The sequence below is a fragment of the Pleuronectes platessa genome, chromosome 13 (assembly GCF_947347685.1).
Source record: "Pleuronectes platessa chromosome 13, fPlePla1.1, whole genome shotgun sequence".
NCBI classification, from domain to species: Eukaryota; Metazoa; Chordata; class Actinopteri; order Pleuronectiformes; family Pleuronectidae; genus Pleuronectes; species Pleuronectes platessa.
The window spans coordinates 4407386-4433749 of NC_070638.1; the positions used below are offsets into that span (position 1 = coordinate 4407386).

The 26364-nt window shown below is 41.5% G+C and overlaps 2 protein-coding genes and 1 pseudogene across 2 annotated transcripts; 1 reads left to right on the top strand and 2 right to left on the bottom strand.

The window, feature by feature from the left end:
* Window positions 1–510: 510 nt before the first annotated feature.
* On the bottom strand, window positions 511–6889 carry LOC128454273 (gastrula zinc finger protein XlCGF57.1). The gene is made up of 2 exons (XM_053437628.1): window positions 6579–6889; window positions 511–2783 (listed from the first exon to the last, which is right to left on the bottom strand). The coding sequence occupies exons 1-2, from the start codon at window positions 6871–6873 to the stop codon at window positions 1645–1647; spliced, it is 1434 nt and encodes a 477-aa protein (XP_053293603.1). The 5' UTR covers window positions 6874–6889; the 3' UTR covers window positions 511–1644.
* A 9095-nt stretch (window positions 6890–15984) lies between these two features.
* On the bottom strand, window positions 15985–19416 carry LOC128454275 (zinc finger protein 664). The gene is made up of 2 exons (XM_053437631.1): window positions 19055–19416; window positions 15985–17513 (listed from the first exon to the last, which is right to left on the bottom strand). Exons 1-2 carry the CDS (start codon window positions 19347–19349, stop codon window positions 16450–16452), a joined length of 1359 nt encoding a protein of 452 aa, XP_053293606.1. The 5' UTR covers window positions 19350–19416; the 3' UTR covers window positions 15985–16449.
* A 1177-nt stretch (window positions 19417–20593) lies between these two features.
* LOC128454501 (transmembrane protein 14C-like) lies at window positions 20594–21421 on the top strand (annotated as a pseudogene).
* The last annotated feature ends 4943 nt before the right edge of the window (window positions 21422–26364 follow it).

Sequence of the window (26364 nt, forward strand, 5' to 3'; positions counted from 1 at the left end):
ACTAAGCCATTTATTGGCAGGGGATCAAATACTTATTTCACTCGATAAAATGCAAGTCTGTTTATATATTTTATTTAAAGTGATTTCCTGGATTTTCCTTTTGATATTCCATCTCTCACTATTGTAATAAACCTACCATTAAAATTATAGACTGTTTGTGTCTTTGTGAATGGGCAAACTTACAAAATCAGCGAGGGATCAAATAATTATTTCCTCCACTGTATATAAAAATAATTATCTTAAATGTTTGGGGTTTGGGGACATCACAGCTGTCTCTGAATTTAACAATCCTGCTGTTTGACATTTACCATCATTCATGTCAACGAGGGCTCCTCCGCCATTGCTGCTTCACTGTCCGTGTGTTTGAGTGTAATGCTGCGTTCCAGACAACTCGTAGGTTAGACATTCTGACCTGAAATTGCCCAGTTCCAGCTTCACGTCAAACGTAACAAACATCTCTGACTGTGAGAAGCTGAATAATTTGTCTCGGGATGATACAATACAACTGTAGCCAGTGTAGCCTCCGTTCGTACAGAAACAAAGAGGAGACTTTTATTCTTGGAAACACATTCAATAGATGAAGGAGAACACACACTGTCATTGAATCTCACAAACCAAGAAAACATTGTCTTAAAACAAACACATTTAATCATATGAACTACTTAAGAACACACATTCATACTGTGCAAGGAACACCCTTTAACCTTAAAATGACATGAAGGACTTTATGAAAAATAGATAACTTATGTAAAAATCAGTAGAAACAAGATTTATAAAAACTGATTTGAATGAGTTATATTTTCTTACGACATAAAAACTGTTAATAGTCCAATTAAAAGGACCAATCGTATGCCTATTTTACCACAGTTGATATGGTTCCTAGGGGTCTTAATGAAATGTCTGTAACATATTATGGTCAAAAAACCACAAGGATCATTTAAAACAGCCCTCCTCAGATTGACCTGATTTTAGTGCGCCCCCCTCCACGAGATAGAAGCGCCCAGATTTTTAGCTATCCATTACCTCTGTAGAAATATGGCTACTGGAGACGAAGAGGACAATCTTGCAACTATATTGTTTTGAACAAGAGTCAGGTGGGCCGAAGCCTGGCTGCGAGATCCCCAGCGCAGCCCAGCAATGGGAGCTGGAGCTGGCGCAGCAGCAGCATCCTTCCACACTCAACGTTTAAAGGTGTCCCGGGGGTCTCCGCCTCGACGATCGGAATGTTTATGCGGCCACTTAGATGAGCTAACGCTAGCTTTCAGCGTTAGCTCCCAAACGTTATCTTGTGAGCTAAGGCGCTCCACTGTCTCCCCTAGCTAGCCGGGGAGCTGGGCCGTAATCCCGTCTCGTTTCTGACATGGAGGAACCACAACAAATCTCAGGAATTGTTTTTTTCCAGAGTTTTTGGGACGTAGAAATGCCAGATACCCAAATTAACGTGTAGAAGCACTACAAAAGTGGAATTTTCATAATATGTCCCATTTAAAACAGTGAACTATGAATATGTATAATACGAATATTTGCTCATAGCTCCTAATAAATATTGTGTTGCAAAGGTTGCATTTGAATCACTTCTTGCCTTGATGAATCCTCATGTCTTTTACAGTAGGACCAGATCTTAAATCTTTTACCACACTCTGATCAACTAAACGATTTCTCTCCTGTATGACTTCTCATATGTCTATTTAGATGGACCCTTTGGTTAAATCTTTTACCACACTCAGGGCAACTAAACGGTTTCTTTCCTGTATGACTCCTCATATGTTTACTTAGACTGCTCCTATAGCTATATTTTTTACCACACTCAGAGCAACTAAAGGGTTTCTCTCCTGTATGACTCCTCATATGTTCATTTAGATTGCCCCTTTCGGTATAACTTTGACCACACTCAAAGCAAATAAACGGTTTCTCTCCTGTATGACTCCTCATGTGTGTATTTAGATTTGACCTTTTGTTAAATCTTTTACCACACTTAGGGCAACTAAACGGTTTTTCTTCTGTATGAATCCTCATATGCATATTTAGATGGCCCCTTTCGATAAATCCTTTACCACACTCAGAGCAACTAAACGGTTTCTCTCCTGAATGACTCCTCATATGTGTATTTAGATGGCACCTATGGTTAAATCTTTTACCACACTCAGAGCAACTAAACGGTTTTTCTCCTGTATGACTCCTCATATGTCTAGTTACACTGCCCCTTCGGTTAAATCTTTTACCACATTCAGAGCAACTAAACGGTTTCTCTCCGGTATGAATCCTCATATGTGTATTTAGATGGCACCTTTGGTTAAATCTTTTACCACACTCAGAGCAACTAAACCTTTTTATTTCTGTCATACATGCCATATCACTTTGAGGCTGTTTATTATTTCTTGTATTTAAACCAGTCTGAGTTTCCCTGGTCTCCATCCACTCATCCTCACTGACTTCAGTCTCAGAAGCGTCTTCAGTCTTTTGACCTGGTTGTAAATGTCCATCAGGACCTGAGTTCCTGGCTGGTTCTGGTCCTTTACAGTCCTCTCTGTTCTCCTTCGTCTCACAGGATTTAAGTTTCTCTTCATCACTCTTCACAGCGACAGGAGTCAATGTGAACATGATATCAGCCTCCTCCAGTCCTTGAAGCTGCTGTCCATCCTGATTGGTCCACGGTTCCTCCTGTTCCTCTTTAATGTGGGGGGGCTCAGGGTCCTCCTGGTCCACAAGGGGGCTCCACTGCTGCTCCTCAGAGGGAACCTCTTCTTTAATCACAATCAGTTGCTGGACATCTGCAGGACACACTGAAACACAAATACACACGTTTATCATTTCAGAGTTTCCTGAAGTGTTTTGAAAAAACTTGTGTTGTGTCCTTTAATGTCGACTGTTGTGATTTTTGAACGATCACATTCAGGAAGTAGAGATGTTGAGGTCGTTTTCAGTCGGTGTTACGACGCAGCTCGTAAAGGAAGCAGCATAAAACAAAGGGTTTCTGGTCAAAAAGTGTTTCATTCACAGCAGCAGGTTTTCTGCACAGACTCGTTCACAACAGCATCAAGTCCTCCTCATTATTCAGGTGAGAGTTGGAGCAGCCGGTTGTGGCTGACAGAGACAGGAAGTGGCGTACTAACTCCGCTGCTCGAGCTGATGCTAGCTAACGTTAGCCTGTGAACGGTTCCTCCTAGATTATGGAAATAATTCCTAATTACGATTATTTTGGACAATATTAAAATCACGTTTTAAAGCATTCATTCAGTACTTCTCTCCAAAAAACACTTTGTAAATTAGAACTTTGAAATTTCCTTTCATTATTAAAAGGTCCCCATCTGCCCCCCCCCACTACAAGCACGCAAGCAGACAGACAGAGAGAGAAAGAGAGAGAAAGAGAGGGTCGGGGGATGGCTATGAGGACCATCATCATTTACCCCCGAACCCCTACAGTGGTGGCCAAAATTATTAGAACACATTTAGGATCTGACAAAATTTACATTTTTTTGCCTCCAAAACTTGATTTAATGTCATGATGTTCATGAAACATGCAGATGGTTTCTCTGAGCACAAACAAATAACAGATGAAGTGAGTCCTACTGTTTTTATCTACTTTTAACTTTAATATTGGGTATGTCCACCTTTTGCAGCAAATACAGCAGCACATCTCTCTGGCATAGTGTCATATATTTCCTGAGAACTTCAACACTAGTTTATCCCATGCCTTCTGCAACTCAAGCCAGAGGCTTTCCTTTGAATGTACAATAGATCTGTCCAGTTTATTTTCCAAATCGCCTCAAATTTGCTCGATGGGGTTCAGGTCCGGACTTTGAGGGGGCCAGTCCATAATTTTCAATTTTCCAGCAGATTCCTTCTGTCGCAGGTAGTTCCAGCAATAGTTAGAAGAATGTTTCGGGTCATTGTCCTCTTGGAAAATAAATCCAGGCCCAATAAGATGACTCCCAGATGGAACTCTGTGCCTCACCAGAATGTTGTGGTATACTTTCTTATCCATTGTGCCACTATGCTCACCTGTTCCTGAGGCTGAAATGGCACCCCACACCATAATACTACCCCCTCCTTGTTTAACTGTTGGCAAGAGACACTAATTTTTATATCTTTCCCCCACCCTCCGTCGAACATACACTCTTCGCTTGTTGCCAAACTGTTCAAACTTGGACTCATTGGTCCACAACACTTTATACCAATCTTCCTTTGTCCATTTCTTGTATTCTTTTGCAAATTTCAGGCTTTTCACTCTATTTTTCTCTCTCAGTAATGGTTTCTTTGCTGCTATTCTGCCAACAAGTCCTTCTCACAGTTTCCGTCTCACAGTTCTTGAAGACACTGTTGCACCATCATTCATTGTGGTGTTGATCTCATCTCATCTTTTTTCGACATCTCTCTTTTCGGTTCTGGTGTGAATTGGTGGCATCATGGCGGTCTAAAGTGTACTTTATAGTGCTTGGACTGCATCTCATGTCCTTGGCTATACGGCGGTAACTCCAGCCAGCGTCAAAAAGGGCCTTAATTCGAGCCTGTTGCTCACTCGTTATCCTTGTTTTTTGTAAGGAAAATGACCTAAATCGCCTTATGCTGGCTATATTCTATGGTTTATAGCGCATAATTCATGACTTTGTAGATATTTCAATCGTTTAATGGGTATTTTAATGGCCAATTCAACAAAAACAAATGAAACCTTCTAAATATGCCGTGTTCTAATAATATTGGCCACCACTTGTACATTGAACAGGTTACATAGAACAACAAGCGTAGAATTGCGGGTTGACCGGTGCAGAGAAATGCGGGTCTGGTGTGAACAGCCAGGCGGCTGCGAGCTTGAGAATGGACGCTGCGCGGCCGCTACATTGTGTGGTTCTGCTCCTCGTCGGATTCTTTGAATCTGAAGTGTTCCCATACGAGAGAAGTTTTTCTTCCCTTTTTGTCGATCAAACGGGGCTGCCCCCTCCCTCTGCCATTTTCCCCTTGTGCTGTTTTTTAAATACCGCCGGTCACCACACACACACAACTCACCTCCTTCACTTTACAGCTGCTTGAGAGTGAGTGCCAGTCAGCAGGGCTGTGTTGAATGCTTTGCACTACACTAAGGCTATCTTTATTATTGTCAACATGAATTTTAAGGTCACCAACAATAATAATGTTATCTGTCTGTAGGACTAGGTTTGATAAAAACTCAGGGAATTCCGTTAAAAATTCAGAATAAGCCCCGGGAGCAATGTAAACTACAGCAAATATGATTGGCTGTTGGTGTTTCTTGGATCAGTGTGGAAGTATAAGAACAAGACATTCAAATGAGTTGTAGCTGAGTTCAGGTTTAGGATAAATTGATAGACTGAAGTTAAAAATAGCAGCAACTCCACCTCCTCGTCCTCAGGGAATGTCTGAATTTATATGACTGGGGGGAGTAGATTCATTTAGACTGACATATTCATCAGGATGCAGCCACGTCTCAGTGAGGGACAATAAATAGATGTTGTAATCTGAGACTATTTTATTAACTAAAATAGTTTTGGATTAAAGTGATCTAATGTTTAAAAGACCACCTTTAAAAGTCTTGGCCTCCTGCGTTTTGCAGAGGTTGTGTTAATCTGTATTCGATTTTTGTGTGGCGTTCTCGCTCTGTTATTGTTTAATTTAAATAATTGATTCGGACGGTGGACAGACACAATCTCTATGGGTTTGTGTGACTGATACAAAGGGAGCGCAGAGAAGTGTGTAGCACTGCAGCTCTGCGGCCTGGTCCCAACTCTGGGTAATATTACTAGATAAGAGAGCTGTTCCATCCCAAGTGGGATGAACGCCGTCTCTCCTAACAAGACCATGTTCCCTCCAAAAAGTTTACCAATCACCTACAAAGCCCGGAACCGTTTACAGGACAGCACATGGACAGCCAGCGGGTAAAAGACAACATGCGGCTCAAAATGTCCTCACCTGTTGTGTTGGGGAGAGGGCCAGAGGTAACTACTGTGTCCGACATCTTTGCTGGTCATGGGGTTGCTAGCTGAGGCTAAGGTACGTGCTGAGCTAAGTAGCTCCGCGCCGGTTAAGCTAACTACAGCTAACGGAGCTTCTAAGCTGCGGAGCCGAGCTTCTAGGTCGCTAAGCCTCCCCTCCATCGCTACCATCACACTGCATGTATTACATGTACCACTACTGTTAATGGAGGTTGAGGAGTCAGTAAACATGAGACACTCGGAGCAAGAGAGAGAGAGAAGCCATCGCTGCTGTATCAGCCTGTTAGACTACGAGTCTGAGCTCACACAGAGTCACTGAGCACCAGAGAGTAGGGGCTGGTATGTGTGGCTGTTTAACTACAGACCGGTGATGTTAGCCGTAGTGCTACAGAGAAACAGCTGTTAGCAGAGGAGCTAGTTCAGAGAGCGTGACCACCACCAGCGGCCGGAAAACAGGAAATGACGCAGCACGCTTACCGTAATGACGTAATCATAACGTTTACTCCAGTAGGAGCGTATCGAATGAATTTGAGAATAATTGAGTTCAGCCTGTTGGTCCGGCCCTCCACAACTGTCCATGTTCTCATGTGGCCCCCTGGAAACATGAATCGCCCCCCTGCTCTAGGGACTGACCTGCTCTGTGCAGCCGGACTACGGGCTGCATCACGGCATCGAGCAGCCTCCTCTGGCGGCTGATCTCCAGCTCTGTCCGCTCTACTCGGTCCTCGTACTCTAAAAAGGTTTCCTCAAGCCCCGCGAGGATCTCCTCGCCCGCCGCCGTGAGCCACTCGGTGAGCATCGCTCTCAGTTCCGGGACTTGAGTCTTTCCTCCTCCTTTCTCCACCTGCAGCAGGAAGTCTTCAGCGGCAGCGCTGATCCGCTCATGTACCGACACCCGCTGCAGCTGCAAGGCGGACATGTTCCTCATCTCCTCTCTCTGAGGGGACAAAGAGAGCCAGTGACAGGAAACAGAGAGTCCTAGCTCCGAGCCAGCAGTGACCCCTGTTGGACTGGAGAACGAAGAGGAAACCAAAGTACTAATACTGCACAGTAGAAATACTCTGTTACAAGTACTTGTTAAACAAGTACTATAGTATAAGCAACGAAATAAACTTAACCAATTGTGGAAGAAGAATTCGGATCATTCACTGAGGTAAAAGTACAGAGACAGTAACGTAACATTCCATTACATGTAAAAGTACTAAGACAGTGAAGTAGAAATATAGAAAAATTATATTAAAAAATAAACAACAACTTCTAGGACTGACAAGCAGCACTGAACGGGCCCGAGCTCATGCATTTTGAAGCGTTGCCTGCGTTTTGCGCTTTGCGGAGAGGATCACAATTCCCTTCATGCGTCCGTCACGTGATGTTGGCCTTCATCAAAAACATAAAACTGAGTAAGGTTCATTGTGTGTTTTAATGAACTGAGTATTGTAGATTAACAAGATACCAGATATAAAGTAACATGGATGTTGTATTGTGTTGGCTTTTCAGAACTCCCTCCTGGCCGTCGCAGGAGATGATGAGATTGTGAGGTTGTGTGAATTGGAAAAACTGAAATGCGTTTGTGAGTTCAAGGCTCATGAAACCAGGTAATTACATTAAATGTATATATTTCAAAGTCATACTCCATGTGTCTCTGACAGTCCTTTGTAAAAATATATTTTTTATTTGATGTCTAACGTTTAAAAACTTACACCAACTCTCCTTGTTGTGACGTCAGGGTGAAAGCAGTGGACAGTTTTATGATGGAGGATTACTGCCTGTTGGTGACGGCTTCCAATGATGGATTGATCAAGATGTGGAATCTCCATCTTAAAGAGGCACGTCTGTGTTGTTGTCTGTAAACAGTTTGGGAGGAGAAGCCATTTTTCTTTTATTTCAACCACATTTTTTAAACATTTAAGTTTGCAGTGAATGTGTGTGTTTCAATTCATAAGATTATCATTATCAGTTATCAAGTGTCTCAATCCTAACCATGTAAATTATAGAATTTGTTCATTTGTTTTTTTTTGTCTTGTAATCAATGATACAATGATACAGGCTGAACTTAGGGGTACACTGAGGCTCAAGGTAAATCTTACTTGCTACTGGTTTGTATGGTAGTACAATGAAAACCATGCGGCCCACTCAGTAGATCAGCCATCAATACCTCTATGCCTTTTTAAACTAAACTCTTCCTATTTTAGAACATAATACAAGTAATATTCTGCTGCACTAATTAGCTCTAACTATAAGCTTTATCAAAATGGAAGATTTTGAGCCTACTCTTAAATGAACAGATTGTGTCTGCTTCCCGAACTGACAGTGAGAGATTATTCCACAGGAAAGGGCTTGATGGCTACCGAAGGTGACGACCGGCAAACAGAGATGTTCATCTCACACAACCCAGTCTCATCAGAAAACGTTCAATGGCAACGTTGGTCCACTTGGAACGACGTTACCATCTCACAATCTGAGAGGCCAGATTGTGAGATGGTAACATTTAGTCCTCCCATTGTTTTGCATTGGCGTGTTCTCACGTCACGTGACTCTCAAGCTCCCGTCTGCGGAGAGGAAAACATGGCGGAGATTCCCTGTTTTTTCAGATAAAAATATAATTTTGTAACTTAGTTTGGGCATAAAAATACATTCTGAAACCATTTCTAGCGAGAAATGTGCTCTTTGCTTCCACAGTCTTCAGCCAGTTCGTGCTTATGATAAATATTTTAATAGTTATCAGGCATGTTTTTATCGTTGCTATGATGGTTGCCATGCCACCACGGCGCAGCGTGGTGTTTAAATCCCAGTCCCTGCGTGGTGTCCTTCAGTGATCGTGAATGTTATTCATGTTATATAATAGTAATATTTGAGGCTAGATTACATCTCTAATGAGAAGGATCCTGCGAGTCTGTTTATACCGAGGCCGGCCCGAGTGGGCGACCGGACCGAGTGCGCGAGCGGACATGACGTGTGGCTGTCGTAAAAACCCTATTTGTAAACAACCAGTCCTTTAACTCGGGGCTGCGTCATAAACACGGAGCGCTTGGAAGACCACGATGTCATCTTCCTTCTGTCAGGTAAGTAGTTTATTGTTTTTAAAGATCGTTACGATCTAGGTTTACAGTCCGAGTGCGGATAGAGTCCGTCAATCCACACTATGGACGCTGTTCATCAGCTAATACGCCATTGTTAGCCACATGCTTCAGCCCACGGTAGCCTGTGCTACCTGGGAGGTGAATACATGGTTGTGGAAACCAGTTCAAGACGCTTAGCTCATCATTGAGGGACGCTACAATATAAATATAAACATGAATTTGATTTATGAATGCTTTAGATTGATAAGGAGTGTATTTGTCTACCATTACTCCACAATATCAGATCAATTTGGTTTAATGTATAGTATGCAATATGACAATAATGTTTTCATGTTATGGAGTTGCGATTCATTTTATAAAACAATTGCTATGTTCTGTTTTTTAATCAAGGAGGATCAAAGTGAAGCTACAGGAGTTTCATTAACGTCAACAACTTGGACCGAACACTTTGTTTTGCTTGATGAAGAGCAGGAAGGGCAGCCTGGAGAGAAAGAGAAGCCGGGTTGAGCCCACTACCATCATCCACGTACCACGAGGAAGATGAGGGAGAGAAATGATCCTAGCATTAAAGAGGTACTTTTAAGTTATATACCAGAAAAACCACACTGAAAGAATTTTGATCAATCATGCTTCCCTGCTGTGATTGTTTAACTGGGAAAACAACTTTTTCCACAGGAAGGCAAGTAAATTTAAGGAATACATGTGCAAAGTTTTCCTCTGTTATGTATAATGATGACCCCCATCAAACATAATGTTAGCAATATTTACACCTTTTAATTTATACTGTTTATTTCTGTCTACATGTGTGAATTTGCCTTCATTAGTTTCAGAAAAGAGCGATGATGTATCGGTCAGTGGGCGGCAGCACGAGACTCCGCAAACTAGTCTGTAAGCAAAGTAGACGAAGGCATCGAGGTTGCGGCCTGCCATCATTGTTATTTTGCTTAAGGGACTGAATATGTTTCATGCAGAAATATTAGCATTTCCCTTATATCTACCAAAACTGCTTGTTTCACAGACTGCAGTTTTGTTTTGGTCTGATGTGGTGTGCAAATACAACCGTATCTGCAATGGGTTGTGGGGCATTAACATTTGTAACTCTAATTTTGTTTTGACAGACTGTGAAAAGAACGTTGAGAACATCACCACTCTACAGGAAGACACAGTCCAGTAATGGGTGTCAGAAGTTCAGTAGTGAACGACAGGTACTGTGGAAAAATGGGTGTCATTGTTGTACAATGTCCTTTGACTCTGTTTAAACAAGGTCAACACAAAAAGGTTTGATTGTAAACTGATTTCGGTACGAATTCATGTTATTCTCCTCTTCAGAAGAAACAAACAATCAAAATTACCTGCAGAAAGCCCTTGATGCTTCAGCTGCATCGTCAGACTGGTGAGACAGCAAGATGCCAACTTTAATGCCAATTTATTTGTGTAACATTCTGTGACCAAATGTATAGATAACTTTTTGTAGATTGTAAAAATAGATAACCCATTTATTACAAAAAAACTACACTAGAATTACCGCACTGCGTTGTATGACTCCGCTAAGCAGTGCAGTGTCCGTCTACATATTTTCTCTCATATAAATGACACTGTATCTCTTGACAACTGAAACCATAAGATGAGGTCAGTGTGGCCTTGACCTTTTTACTTTAAGACAAATACAAAGTTAGACAATCCGAAAACATGCAGTTATGCCTCCGGCGACTCGCTATTGCAGAGGCATTAAAACCGTAGTGTAGTAGATTGGATTTTATTGGTGTTACATTGGACATCTTGTATGGGTACACCAAAACATATATTTGGTTTCACATTCTAGATGGCAATAAGCAGAGTCATCAACTCAGGAAAAATATTTCTGTAGAAAAGAAAGCCTTGTATGTGTGTGTGTATGTATACATACACACAAACGCACAATTGAGATGTTTTTGTCTTTTATCATATATTCTCAGGCAGTACTGAGTCATTTACTGAGAGGGGACGTGAGGGCCTACTCTGCGTGCTCAGAGTTCAAGCCCAGCAGGCTGCAGCGGGCCTGACATATTCTGGAACAGCAGCACATTCTTTAGATGACTCCTCTGAAGATGAAAACATGGCGAGGTACTTCTCCACTGATGAAGAACTGTGAGGGCTGTGATTAGCTACACTCTCTTGCTACAACGCTACTCATGCTACTCCCTGGCAGCCTTAGGAAGGCATTAGCTTGCTGTGTGGTAGCTGTTAGCTTCAGCATTTTTTGTTTTTAGTGGCCTGTCTGACGTTTATGTTTAAAAAAAAAAAATCAGAGGGAACCATCTTCATAATTTAACACTATGGTTTGTTTATGTCCTTCAGTTCTTCTCAAGAGAAGCAGTACAGGTGTGCCTCAGCTCCACGGTCCCTCCTGCAACCTCCGCTCCTGATGCTAACCTCATGTCTCCATCACACCAAGCAGCAGACCTGGATTGACAGACCTTTCTCCAGAGCTGCCCCCTCCCTCTGAAACCCCCCTCTCCAAAACACTATTTGTGTAGTTTTTTAAGTCTTGTTTGCATGAGAATTGTTGATCATATCATTTCCAGCAGATGCCTTAATATAATGTTTGTGCACAATAAATGACATTGATCATAACATAATGGTATTTCCTTGCACTTCTACACCATGATATTGGCAGATAAGATGCTGATTACATTAAAGCAGTGAATGCTCTTCTTTAAGCAACATAAACAAACAATGATCCAATGGATCTGAAGTAGAATGGGCACATTACATTCTGTAGAGAATGCCTCAGTTATGGAAGTCAGAAAATAACTTTCTTTATCTGAGGTTCCAGTCATTTATAGTCACAGCAAAGCACACAGGTCTGGTTGTCTAAGTGGCGCCCATATCATTGTTTAAGATGTGTATCATCAAGTTTGTAGTCATTAGTCAAGAGTTCACCCTCTTGTTTACACTAAAATTAGGTGACCCAGATGTTTCACAATGCAATCTGATAAGGTCTTATGAGAAACATTCTTAAAATTAAAGAAATCAACACAGACATTACTCTGTTAAACAGACGGGAGCTTGAGAGTCACGTGACGTGAGAACACGCCAATGCAAAACAATGGGAGGACTAAATGTTACCATCTCACAATCTGAGAGGCCAGATTGTGAGATGGTAACGTCGTTCCAAGTGGACCAACGTTGCCATTGAACGTTTTCTGATGAGACTGGGTTGTCTCACAGGATCATTGTGTTGTTAAAGAGAAACCAGACACGAGCTGGGACAGGGAGTTTTTGTGTTGAAGGGGGTGAAATGAGAACATCATGATCTCAACCTTTACACTCACCTGAGCTTGTCTCCACTCAGCAGACCGTATTTACAGTCAATGCAGTTTGAGGTTGAATATAGGAATATTTACAGTGTACACAATCAATCAATCATCAATTAAATTTTATTTGTATAGCCCATATTCACAAATTACAATTCCTCTCATAGGGCTTTAACAGGGTGTGACATCCTCTGTCCTTAACCCTCAGCAAGAGTAAGGAAAAACTACTAAAAACCCTTTTACAGGGTAAAAATACGTAGAAACCTCAGAGAGAGCCACATGTGAGGGATCCCTCTCCCAGGACGGACAGAAGTGCAATAGATGCCACTTGTAGGAAAACATCATCCAGATTAAAGGTTTTAGCAGCATTGATGAGGGTAAACATCCCGAAGGACAACCCCAACATGACATGCCAAGCAGTCCCGCTGCAATCACAGTCCATGGTCAGCAACCAGCAGGACCACGATCAACTATTCAGACCAGACGCCACTCCAGTCCTCAGTCACCGTCCACCGCCGCCCACCAGGACCTACCACGAGCCACCGCCGCAGTCCTGGTCCACCGCCCGCACCCAATGCCATCGCGACACAGGGTCCGCCACCAGCACCACGATCAGCCCACATGACACAGAATCCGGCACACTGGATCCACCACCGCAACCCCCGGTGCGCGATCAACAAACCGCAATCCATGGTGCGGCCACAGAGGCCCTGGATCTGTGGGTGATAAAGCAAAGGGATTCCGGGGAAGGGGGATAGGGATGGAGAACAGGGAGGAGAGAAGCTCCGTGTGTCATCTGTCATAAAATAGAACAAGTTACGTTCTGCCGCACTAATTAGCTCTAACTATAAGCTTTATCAAAAAGGAAGGTTTTGAGCCTACTCTTAAACGAACAGATGGTGTCTGCCTCCCGAACTGAAAGTGGTAGATTATTCCACAGCTGAGGGGCTTGATGGCTAAAAGCTCTGGCTCCTACTCTACTTTTAGAGACTTTTAGAGACTTTAGGGACGACAAGTAGGCCTGAATTCTGGGAGCGGAGTGCTCTAGTGGGTTTACGAGGTACTAACAGCTCTTTAAGGTAAAAAGGCGCTATATTATTAAGGGCCTTGAAGGTGAGGAGGAGAATTTTAAATTCTATTCTAGATTTAACTGGAAGCCAGTGTAGCGATGCTAATACTGGAGAAATGTGCTCTCTTTTCTTTGTTCTCGTCAGGACACGTGCTGCGGCATTTTGGACAAGCTGTAGAGTCTTTAACAACTTACTGCTGAAGCCTGATAATAATGAATTACAATAGTCCAGTCTCGATGTAACAAAGGCGTAGACTAGCTTTTCTGCGAAAGGACATGTCTAATTTTTTAGATATTATGCAAGTGGAAAAAGGCGGTCCTAGAAATTTGTTTTAAGTGACTATTAAAGGATAAATCAGGATCGAAGATCACTCCCAAGCTCCTGACTGTGTTGGTGGAAGCAAGGGCAATGTCATCTAGCGCAGCTATATCATTAGATAATGTATCTCTTAGGCGTTTGGGCCAAGTATTATAACCTCTGTTTTGTCTGAGTTTAATAAGAGATAATTGCGGGTCATCCAAGTTTTTATGTCCTTGAGACATGCTTGAAGTTTAGTTAATTGATTACTTTGTTCAGGTTTTATTGACAAGTATAACTGGGTGTCATCCGCATAGAAGTGGAAATTTACCGAGTGTGTCCTGATAATGTTTTCTAGAGGAAGCATATATAATGAGAATAATAACACAAGAGAACAAGCTCCCAACGAGTTATTTTCTAGAACAACACGGATTTATGTTTAATTCTCTTCCACTAAATAACTTCAAAGCCTCTATATTTCACGTCCTGGTTCTGTCTGTGTCTCGTTAGCACTCATCATCTGCCTCCCTCTGTCCACAGAACTCGCTCGAGAGCTTTCAAAGAACCAGAGAGTTTGAATTGCGACGGAAGCAGTCATTCTGGAAGACAAGAGCAACCAGACAAAGAAGAAGAAAAAGGACGTTGAAAAATGAAATCAGCAGCAATAAAAAATACATCTTTCACAAATCTTTACATGCGCTGTTTTATATATATTTGAACTATTTTTTTTGTTGAACGTGCTGGTACCTGTAATGGACACTGGGAGGTACTACACACAATGTTTCACAGCTTTGAAGATCTGTGTTCTTGAGATCATATATATATCCTGTCGATACTGAAAAGAAAAAATTATATTTGTTAGATAACTTTAGATTCCAGTTATCCAGCCGTCGTCCTGACTAGTCTCACTAAGAGTTACTATTTATATTAGAAGACTCACTAACCCACATATAAGGTTTTCTTGAGTGTCCCCAATTTAAGAGCAGATACTTTTGTCTGTGTTTGCTCGGGTTCACCTGCAGATTCTAACTCGTCTGTCGTTCTTCTCAGAGTCAGGTCTGGTTCCTTTCCAGGTTCAATAATCTTTGTTTTGATGTATGTGTTCATCTTTTACCCCGTCTGACAATTAAAATCAATAAGAACAAGATAAGGGAGATGGGCAATTAGACAGTTCATTGGCATATTAAAAGAAGCATTTATGTTTTTAATTAATCCCAGAAAAAGAAAAATATTGAAATAAATAAGACAATCAAACCTGATGTGACCACTGATACATAAGTCAGTTAAACAGACACCACCACTGCTCAGTTTCTTTTCATAGATGTCTTGAAAAAAATATATTTCATCATTATTATCATTCTCCCAGAGTTGCAATTACAAAATAAGGGAACAAATTGTTTCATCAACAAAAGCACTGGAAAAGGAACACTGTGCTGAGCTTTACTGTACTTGAAGCTGTGCCTAACAAAACACACTAGATGGCAACAAGTAAATTATTAAATCAAACTTTTGTGAACAAAAAATAAAATACGAGACCCCTGGAACACGTTCACATTTTTCACACCGATCTATCATGACCAGATAAACAAAAAAGTCTCAAGGGGCATTATGAAAAAACGTTTTCCATTAACTGGCCATTTTGGCCGTATTCCACGTTTTTTATTTGAGGTACTTGTACCAGGGCTTACTTTAGATAAACTTTAAATTGAGATGAAAACCAAAACAATTAAACATTAAAATGACAATTTCTACAACTGCAAAGCAGCACTGAAAGGGGCCCAGCACATGCATTTTGAAGAGTGGCATGGGTTTTGTGATGTCGATCCTTACCTGCTAATTGCTCATTATATTAAATGTGTTTGTTTTGAATCACTTGATATCGATCTGTGATCCACTGAGTTCAATATCACACAGATTAACCGACGGAACCAAACCATCCCAGTACAAGAACAAAAATATAAAAATAATTATCTTAAATGTTATAGATTGGGGACATCACAGCTGTCTCTGAATTTAACAATTCTGCTGTTTGACATTTACCGTCATTCATGTCAATGAGGGCTCCTCCATCATCGCTGATTCACTTTTCGTGTGTTTGAGTGTTATGCTGCGTTCCAGACGACTCGTATGTTAGATATTCTGACCTGAAATTGCCCAGTTCCAACTTCATATCAAACGTAACAAACATGTCTGACTGTGAGAAGCTGATTAATTTGTCTCGTGATGAGACAATACAACAGTAGCCAGTGCAGCCTCCGTTCGTACAGAAACAAAGAGGAGGAGGGCGACGACACAATTATCTTTTTATTAGACTTTTATTCTTGGAAACACATTCAATACATAGAGGAGAACACACACTGTCATTGAATCTCACGAATCAATAAACCATTGTCTTAAAACAAATACATTTAATCATATGAACTAGTTAAGAACACAAATTCATACTGTGCAAGGAACACACTTTAACCTTAGAATGACATGAAGGACTTTATGAAAAATAGATGAATTATGTAGAAATCAGTAGAAACCAGATATATAAACACAAATCTTTCGTGTTATTAAATGAGTTATATTTTTTAAGGACATAAAAACTGTTAATAGTCTACTTAAAACAGTGAACTATGACTATGTATAATATGAATATCTGCTGATCATAATGAACAGTTGTTATAAAGGTTGCAACTGATTCACTTCTCTCCTTTATGAATCCTCACAATTCTCATACAATAGGACTGAATCTTAAATCTTCAACACAGTCAGATCACCTGAACGATTTCTCTCTTGTATGACTCCTCATATGTTTATTCAGATTGCAACTTTGGTTAAATCTTTTACCACACTCACAGCATCTAAACTGTTTCTCTCCTGTATGACTCATCATATGTCTATTTACATGGCTCCTAATGATAAATCTTTTACCACACTCAGAGCAACTAAATGGTTTCTCTCCCGTATGACTCCTCATATGTGTATTTAGACTGTCCCTACGGTTAAATCTTTTACCACACTCAGAGCAACTAAACTGTTTCTCTCCTGTATGACACCTCATATGTGCATTTAAACTGCTACTGTGGTTAAATTTTTTACCACACTCAGAGCAACTAAACGGTTTCTCTCCTGTATGAATCCTCATATGTCTATTTAGATGGCTCTTAAGGCTAAATTTTTTACCACACTCTGAGCAACTAATCGGTTTCTCTCCTGTATGACTCCTCATATGTGTATTAAAGTGGCCCTTATGGTTAAATCTTTTACCACACTCAGAGCAACTAAAAAGTTTCTCTCCTGTATGAATCCTCATATGTCTATTTAGATGGCTCCTATCGCTAAATCTTTTACCACAATCAGAGCAACTAAACGGTTTCTCTCCTGTATGAACCCTGTTATGGGTATTTAGATGGCCCATATGGTTAAATCTTTTACCACACTTAGAGCAACTAAACAGTTTTTTTTCTGTCTTACATCCCATATCACTTAGACGCTGTTTGTTATTTCTTGTATTTAAACTAGTCTGAGTTTCCCTGGTCTCACTCCAATCATCCTCACTGACTTCAGTCTCAGAAGATTCGTCAGACTTGTCCTCAGAACCTGGTTGTAAACGTCCATCAGGACCTGAGTTCCTGGCTGGAGTCAATGTGAACATTATTTCAGCCTCGTCCAGTCCTTGAAGCTGCTGTCCATCCTGATTGGTCAACAGTTCCTCCTGTTCCTCTTTAATGTGGGGGGGCTCTGGGTCCTCTGGGTCCACAAGGTGGCTCCACTGCTGCTCCTCAGAGTGAACCTCTTCTTTAATCACCATCAGTTGCTGGACGTCTGTTGGACACACTGAAACAAAAATACACATGTTTATCACTTAAGAGTTTCCTGAAGTGTTTTGAATAATAATATTCATAATTAATATTTCCCCAAATTATTCAAATAATTTTTCCAAATTAATTACTGTAGCATAGCCATCAAGAGATGCTGGACCTGTGACATGATTTTGGTGAGAATGTAGAGTATGAGACCGAAGTTATTGAATAATATTTCCCAAAATTATGATAAATGAAATGTTTTAAAAAGTACTGTAGCAGAGTCAGCAGTACTAACTGGACCTGTGACATGATTTTGGTGAGAATAAACAGTATTAGGGTGATGTTATTTAATATTTTTGTTATATCTCTTTTCGGTGTTGCACTTTGTAGATGGCCCCTGAACACTCGTTTTTCAGCAAGCTGTATATTAAGGAGATGACTCATATTGATGAAAACTGGCCTGTAGCCCGTTGTCCACATTACTACTGTGGGAATTATGCAGCGTTTGTGTTTTAAAAAACGTTTTGCTTATGACTTATTGATCCAGGAAGTCTGAATCTGTGACTATCTTGCCAACTTTACTGAACTGTTCGTTAGTTGGTTAAGCTGCTTTCACAAAAGACCTTTGGGTGTTTCAGACATGAGCAACACACCAGCAGGTTTTTTGCACAGACTCGTTCACAACAGCATCAAATCCTCTTCAATATTCAGGTGAGAGGTGGAGCAGCCAGTAGCAGCCATAGATCAGAATCAGATTTATTGGCCAAGTTAATTTTCATAAACAAATAATTTGACATGGTAAGAAGTGGCTCTCAGTGTGCTAATACAGAATACACATCACAACACGAAAGTATATTAAACGGTATGAGTATTACGGTGATACCGTAAGGGTGAAATAAATAATATAATTAAATATAATCTATTATATATATATATAAAGGCTAGACGTATGTCCGCGTTTCCAGTCAACGGAGTCGAACATCAGCACATGGCGGCCATCTTGCCACAGGCAGCTCGCCCACCCATAACATTGTGTTGGTAGTGGTACGTGTACTTTTTAAATAAAAAAATAAAAAATAGTTGATGTATACTTGTAAAGGGAAATCTTGTACCTATATAGAACATTATTTTATTTTTTAGAAAATAACAAAATTATTCATAAGTATGCAGTGTCATGGCTACATCTCTGACGTTTGTAACAAACCGAACCATTTAAAAATCGGTTGAGAATTTTGCAAGTTATGGTTATTTAAAAAGTACGTACCAATACAACACAATGTTATGGGTGGGCGAGCTGCCTGTGGCAAGATGGCCGCCATGTGCGGACGTGCGACTCCGTTGGCCGAGACATCTGGACTTTATAGATTTCTATGGGTGGGCGAGCTGACTGTGGAAAGATGACCGCCATGTGCGGACGTTCAACTCCTTTGGCCGAGACATCTAGCCTTTATATATTTATATTGATGGAGCAGCCGGAATCAGCAGACAGAGACAGGAAGTGACGTGTAAACTCCGCTGCTAAGGCTGATGCTAGCTGACGTTAGCATGCGAGTGGTTCCACACGGGACTGACCTGCTCTGTGCAGCCGGACTACGGGCTGCATCGCGGCATCGAGCAGCCTCCTCTGGCGGCTGATCTCCCGCTCGGACCTCTCTGTCCGCTCCACTCGGTCCTCGTACTCTGACAAGGTTTCCTCAAGCCCCGCGAGTATCCCCTCCCCCGCCGCCGCGAGCCGCTCAGTGAGCATCGCTCTCAGCTCCGGGACCTGAGCCTTTTCTCCTCCTTTCTCCACCTGCAGCAGGAAGTCTTCAGCGGCAGCGCTGATCCGCTCATGTACCAACACCCGCAGCAGCTGCACGGCGGACATGTTCCTCCTCTCCTCACTCTGAGCCTCTGAGGGGACAAAGAGAGGCAGCGACAGGAAACAGAGAGTCCGAGCGTCGAGTCAGCAGCGTTCCCTGATGGACTGGAGGACGAAGAGGAAACCAAAGTACTAGTACTGCACATTAGAAATACTCTGTTACAAGTACTTGTTAAACAAGTACTATAGTATAAGCAACGAAATAAACTTAACCAATGGTGGAAGAAGAATACGGATCATTCACTGAGGTAAAAGTACAGATACAGTAAAGTAATATTCCATTACAAGTAAAAGTACTAAGACAGAGAAAGAGAAATACTCAACAATTAAAGTAAACAAACTCTGACAGTAAACCCAAAAATAAATGGCAATTTCTAGGACTGAAAAGCAGCACAACATCGTCTCCGTCACTGCAGGAGTTGAGATGTTTGTTGACGGCTCAGCATCACAGGATTCATGATCCTTTTATGTTCGAGATACAAAACATCGTGTTTTGATGGCGTGGAATCAAACTTGGTTTTGTTTGTCTGGTCATGACACACATGTGTATGTGCAAATTTTGGTAAGAATTTGACCCTGTTATAGCCCTCAAAAAGCCAATTCATTTTCCATAAAAAATGTAATCCTTACAATTTCAATAGGGCCTCCCCACTGTCTCCTACTGTATGGTGCTCAGGCCCTAATAAATAATCAGGCGTTGAATAATTAATAAAGAATAGGAGAAATAAATAACGAGTGAACATGTGTTTCAAACTATATAATCTATTTTCCCTCATTGGTGACACAAATGTGACACAACCACCACTTTATATTGGTAAAGGGAGAGGACAGATGCTGCAGATCCATTTTGTGAAAACTGTCTCATTGCAAATTCATTTTTGCTGAAATATTCTATAATATTCTGAGAATATTAAAGAAAGAGGAAAAAGTAAAAGACAAATTAATGTGTCATCAGTTGATACAGACTAAGTTCTTTCTTGTTCTTATATTGATAAAGCTCTAGATTAAAAGTGGTTTAAGTGTGTTTATCTCCAAATAAAAAATTTGTTGAATGAAGAATATAACCTTTTGATCATCTGAACCAATATTTTTTGTATGTTTAAGTGTTTATGTAAAACTTTCTCTGGCTCAATGCTTTAGCATACTTTTATTTTGAAATTATTACGCATGTCTCCGGAAGAAGTCCGGACGAAGCGTTCGAACCAGATCTGATTCTTGTTCCATGTCAGATTCTGGTCCTAGTTGTGGTCATGGCTCTGGACTGAATTGGGTTCAGTTATGCTGTTCTGGTGTCAGTGGGAGGAGTCATTGGTTTTGTGAAAGCAGGTAAGAGAGACACACTGAGAGTAACATGAATAACTTCACTTTAAATAACTTGTATTCACAAACTGAACATAGTAAAATGGCGGTGGAATATTTAGCAGAGCAACAAAATTATAGATCAGTGTTCCTAATAAACTGGCCAATGTTCAATGTAGAAAATCCGATTCCAAAGTAAAAGCTGCTCATAAAAAGAGAGTGAATCGATTAATTTCTAAATTAAAGCTAGCCTGGTTGTGTGTGCTCCTCAGGCAGCGTCCCCTCCCTGGCCGCCGGGCTCCTGTTCGGTCGGTTGGCCGCGGTCGGTGCTTATCTGACATCTCAGAATCCGAAGAATGTGTGGCTATCGCTGGGTGAGCTCGTGCAGTCTGTTGATCTGTGTCAGTGTGAGTTCACAAACACTAACACGCGTCTCCCTCCGCTGATGAAACACAGGCACCTCTGGAACTCTCACTGTGGTGATGGGCCGGAGATTCATCAACTCAAGGAAGTTCATGCCAGCGGGTTTAATGACTTTATTCAGGTGAAACACCGTCATGAAGATTGACGACTTTAAATGACTTGAACCAAGAACGCCTCGAGGCAGTTTCTTTTAATCTGGTACAAACATTCACTTGGACGTTGACCTCGAGAATTTAAAGGGGACATATTATGCCCATTTCACCACAGTTGATATGGTTCCTTAGGGTCTTAATGAAATGTCTGTTAAAAAAATTGGTCAAAATACCACAAGGATCATTTAAAACAGCACCCTTTTTACCCTGTCTAAAACAGCCTTCCTCAGATTGACCTGTTTTGAGTGCCCCCCCCCCCCATCCCCGCCCCGCCCCCCTCTCAACAACAACCCACCCCCCCTCTCACCAACCCGCCCCCGACACACACACAGACACACACGCAGACACATCTTAAATCTCCCCTTAGCATATTTAAGGTTGTTAAAATCATTTTAAGTCACTGTCCTACACATATATTTCTGTATCCATTAGTTGTGTTTCTTCATTGAAGTTACAATTTTCAAACTATTACACCTTCTGATAAAGATGTACATTATTTAAATACATGCATTAGATATGTGTGTATACACTATAATTGTATGTGTTTTTATTCATACAGGGCATATATTCTGAGCGCACACACATGCACACACATCCATACTAACCTTAACGGGACAAACACAGGGGACACACAGGCTGGAGATTTGTCACAGATCGATAATGATCAATGATGAAAATGAGACATACCCTGCAGATGTGGGGAAGCCTACACCGGTGAGACGTGTCCGGCTCTCAGGTGTGTGAAGTCAGCGGGAGCATCGCCAGCCTCGCAGTGAGCCGCCCGGGTACAGCCGGGATCCAACCCGCCACCGAGCAGCCGGCTGCCCCTGCCGCCGAAGCCGGCCGGCAAGCCAGGCACTGATTTCTATGAGGCTAACGCCAGCTAGCTTACATGCCATTCCAGAAAATGCTGCAAATTTAAACACAAACTAACCGCAAGCTAGCGTTAGCTCCCTGCTGCTAACCGTAAACAAACACCGACAGGTCCACCAGAAGCGAGCTGCTGACATTGAGCCAGCATCCCGACGACATCACCCAGCGAGCCCGAGGTGAGGAAGGGGCTCGTGACTTACCCCGACCGCAGGCTCTGCTTCTCGGCCAGATCTCCGCCTCTCACCCCGCTCACCGGCTGGTTAGCGTCCCCCCTCGGCTAGCTTCCCAGGTAACACCCGCCGCCTCAAGCTATGGCTCGTAACGTAACCCGGTCTCCTCCTCCACCAGATCTCCGCCTCCAGGGCGGGGGGGGGGCTATGACATGTAGACCGACTATGACGTCTATTCTGGTCGTATTCCCATTCGACGCACTCTATCGCAGAGCTGCCAACTCTCACGCTTCCGCCGTGTGACACACGCTTTTGCATGTTTTCACACGCACTCACGCCACACATCCAATTTCTCACGCCAAAAAAAACCTGGATCTTTTAAGTGAAGCGCATGACTAAATCTATTTTAACTTGTTGACGAGACGAGACGAAAATGTTGGTGGTTGACTAAGTCACGATCATTTTTTAAAACATCATCGTATCTCAGCGTCTTGATCAGAGCAGAAGCTGCAGTTGGTTTCTACCGAGCTGCAGTTTCTGTGTCCGCCTCCAGCCTGACCTGCTCTCACTTTTCGTTTAAATATTTCGCCAACTAAAATATATATTTTTAAGCTATTAGGCTGCAGCTATATGTTTTTATTTATTTAAAAATAAGGTACTTCTTATTTCATACATTTTCCACAAATACGGGGAGGACTCAAATAACCCTACAAAGGTCTGTGTTTAATTTATTTCAAAGTAGGCCGACACTTGCCTGTGTATTTTCTTCTCTTCATAAGCGTTTGGTTTTTCCTTTGTTGTAACAGGTAAAAATATCAATCAAATGTCAACAGTTTTCTTTATTGTTGTTCGATAATTTCATAAATGCAACAAACCATAGTTTAGTATAGTATAACTTTATATAAAACTTTATTAGCTTTGTTATCAAATATGTTTTGCAGCTCCAGACAAATTTTATTTTGGGGAAGAGGGTCCATTGTGTTGCTTAAAAAGGCTACTGTTTAAGCACTTTATTTGTTGCACTTTTTTGTCTGATGGAAAGTGTGGTGGGAGGCGAACATAAATCATTAACTGCTCTTAAGAATACAATTATTTAAAATATAGGTTAGGTTTCAGTTCAGAATTAGTTGAAAACCATTGTAATCAAAATGTCAATCAACCTACCTTGGTCAAATCTTAAACAAAGGTCTATTAATTAGGCTATATTGTGGTCATTGAGGCACAACAATAGTTTTCTGGTTGAATGTTCAGCTCAAGGCTAGAAGGCCCTACAAGTCATGATCAGAGGAACATGAATCAGAAGAAGTTCAGGTATTGCACATCTTTAGCATACCACCCAAAAATCCACTAGAATGCAGGAAACAACATCTACTTAAACCAACATTTCCTGGGGGTGGACCTTCAGCTATGTCTTTGCGTCACAGAATGTAACCAATGTTGTCCATCTCCAGTCGGCCGCTCCTATCAACGACTTCGGGCCCCAAAGGCCACCAGAATGCAGCGAACAACATGGATACAACGCCAAATTCCAACAATTCCCTGATATTTGAGCCACCAACGTGTGTGGCTGTGTGCGCGGCAAAATGTTGGTCACCCCCGACAAAATCTCACTCCAAGGTTTTTTGAAAAGTTGGCAGCTCTGCTATCGTAGTTTCTTACATAGAGGAACCACAATAAATCGCGGGAGTTGTTTTTTTCCAGAGTTTTGACGGTTGACATGCCAGAGTCTGGAACTGCTCTGGTTGCTGGACACAAAAAACCACAAGGCGTTAATACTACCTCAACCCTTTTATAATGTCGTTATGAATTTTTTCTGCTTGTACAAATTCACCTCATCAAAATCATCTTTGCTCCCTTGTAAACAAACCATCACAGCTAATTGTGTTTAAACCTGTTGTGTACTTTAATAAGAAAATATACTGTATATCTGAACTTTTGCATTGAAATAAGACACATTCGCTCACTACAAAAATAATTACTTTGTCTACTATTTAAAGAAATACAGATCTAACATTCACTCTCTTGTAAAAACGGAGTCAATACTGGTGATATAAACAGTTTGGGAGTAGAAGCCACTTGCGTTTATTTCAACCACATCTTTTAAACATTTACATTTGCAGCGAATCTGTTTGTTTCAGACTATCACTTATCAAGGGTCAAAACAATCTCAACACTAAATTATATAACAAGCTTTCAATATACACAATTCTGTGAAACAAAGAATATTAAAATGACAGTTACCTGCTGAGCTGCCGATCATCCACTGACCAACCGCTGTCGTCCCACAGAAGCTGGAACCTCCCACGCTCCTCGTGGAAGTGAAAACCTCGACCTGGCTGATGTGCCTCTCTGTGTGGAAACATTCATCGGTGCAGCCGCCCGCTGAGGAACCAGCAACTGCGGTGACGACATCCGAAGGTGACGACCGGACGTTCATCTCACAGGATCATTGTGTTGTTAAAGAGAAACCAGACACGAGCTGGGACAGGGAGTTTTTTGTGTTAAGGGGGTGAAATGAGAACATCATGATCTCAACCTTTACACTCACCTGAGCTTGTCTCCACTCAGCTGTTCGTATTTACAGTCAATGCAGCTTGAGGTTGAATATATGAATATTTACAGTGTACACAAGAAAACAAGCTACCAACGAGATATTTTCTAGAACAACATGGATTCATGTTTAATTCTTTTCCACTAAATAACTACAATGCCTCTATATTTCATGTCCTGGTTCTGTCTGTGTCTCGTTAACACTCATCTGCCGCCCTCTTTCCACAGAACTCGCTCGAGAGCTTTCAAAGACCAAGAGAGTTCGAATTGTGACGGAAGTAGTCGTTCTGGAAGACGAGAGCAACCAGACAAAGAAGAAGAAAAAGGACGTTGGAAAATGAAATGAGCAGCAATAAAAAAAACATCTTTCAAAAATGTAAATGCACTATTTTATATATTTGAACTATTTTCTTTGTTGAACATGCAGATACCTGTAATGGACACTGGGAGGTTGGATATTTGTTAGATATCATTAGATTCCAGTTATCCAGCCGTCGTCCTGACTAGTCTCACTAAGAGTTACTATTTATATCAGAAGACTCACTAACCCACATATAAGGTTTTCTTGAGTGTCCCCAAGTTAAGCGCAGAAACCTGTGTCTGTGTTTGCTCAGGTTCACCTGCAGATTCTAACTCGTCTGTCGTTCTTTTCAGAATCAGGTCTGGTTCCTTTCCAGGTTCAATTCAATTAAAAAACAATTAAACATTAAAATTAAAATTTCTACAATTTCTAGAACTGCAAAGCAGCACTGAACAGGCCCGAACACATGCATTTTGAAGAGTGGCATGTGTTTTACTCATGCCACTCACGCTTCACTTCCTGCTTCCGTCACGTGATGTCGATCCTTGCCTGCTAATTGCTCATTAGATTAAATATGTTTGTTTTGAATCACTGCCCTATGATCTGTTATTTTATATAGAACTGTGATCTACTGAGTCCAGTATCACACAGATTGACCAACGGACCCAAACCATCCCAGTATAAGCACTTAAAAATAATTATCTTAAATGTTATAGATTGGGGACATCACAGCTGTCCCTGAATTTAACAATCCTGCTGTTTGACATTTACCGTCATCCATGTCAACGAGGGCTCCTCCGCCATCGCTGCTTCACTGTCTGTGTGTGTGAGTGTAATGCTGCGTTCCAGACGACTCGTACTTCAGATAATCTGACCTGAAATGGCCCAGTTCCAACTTCACGTCAAACGTAACAAACATGTCTGACTGTGAGAAGCTGATTAATTTGTCTCGTGATGAGACAATTCAACTGTAGCCAGTGCAGCCTCTGTTGGTACAGAAACAAAGAGGAGGAGGACAACGCCATTATCTTGTTATGAGACTTTGATTCTTGGAAACTGTTACGAACCCTGTTCTTTATGTCCTGTATGTATACATGTATTGTGTTCTGTTTTGTGTTGTTGTTTTGTCTCCTCCTCCTGGTTGAGTGGTGATGCCTGCAGGGACCTGAAGGGGGAGCTCAGGGGCAGGACTCGTTAGTGAAGTGGCGAAGCATCATGGCCGCTCATCTCAGCTGTTTCCAATAATAAAATCA

Excerpts from the sequence above, each read along its gene's own strand:
- LOC128454275 (XM_053437631.1), bottom strand. The coding sequence starts at position 19,349 with ATGTCCGCCGTGCAGCTGCTGCGGGTGTTGGTACATGAGCGGATCAGC. Across the intron at positions 17,514-19,054 it reads AGTCCGGCTGCACAGAGCAG|TGTGTCCAACAGACGTCCAG; the intron begins GTCAGTCCCGTG and ends TTTTTGTTTCAG.
- LOC128454273 (XM_053437628.1), bottom strand. The coding sequence starts at position 6,873 with ATGAGGAACATGTCCGCCTTGCAGCTGCAGCGGGTGTCGGTACATGAG. Across the intron at positions 2,784-6,578 it reads AGTCCGGCTGCACAGAGCAG|TGTGTCCTGCAGATGTCCAG; the intron begins GTCAGTCCCTAG and ends TTTGTGTTTCAG.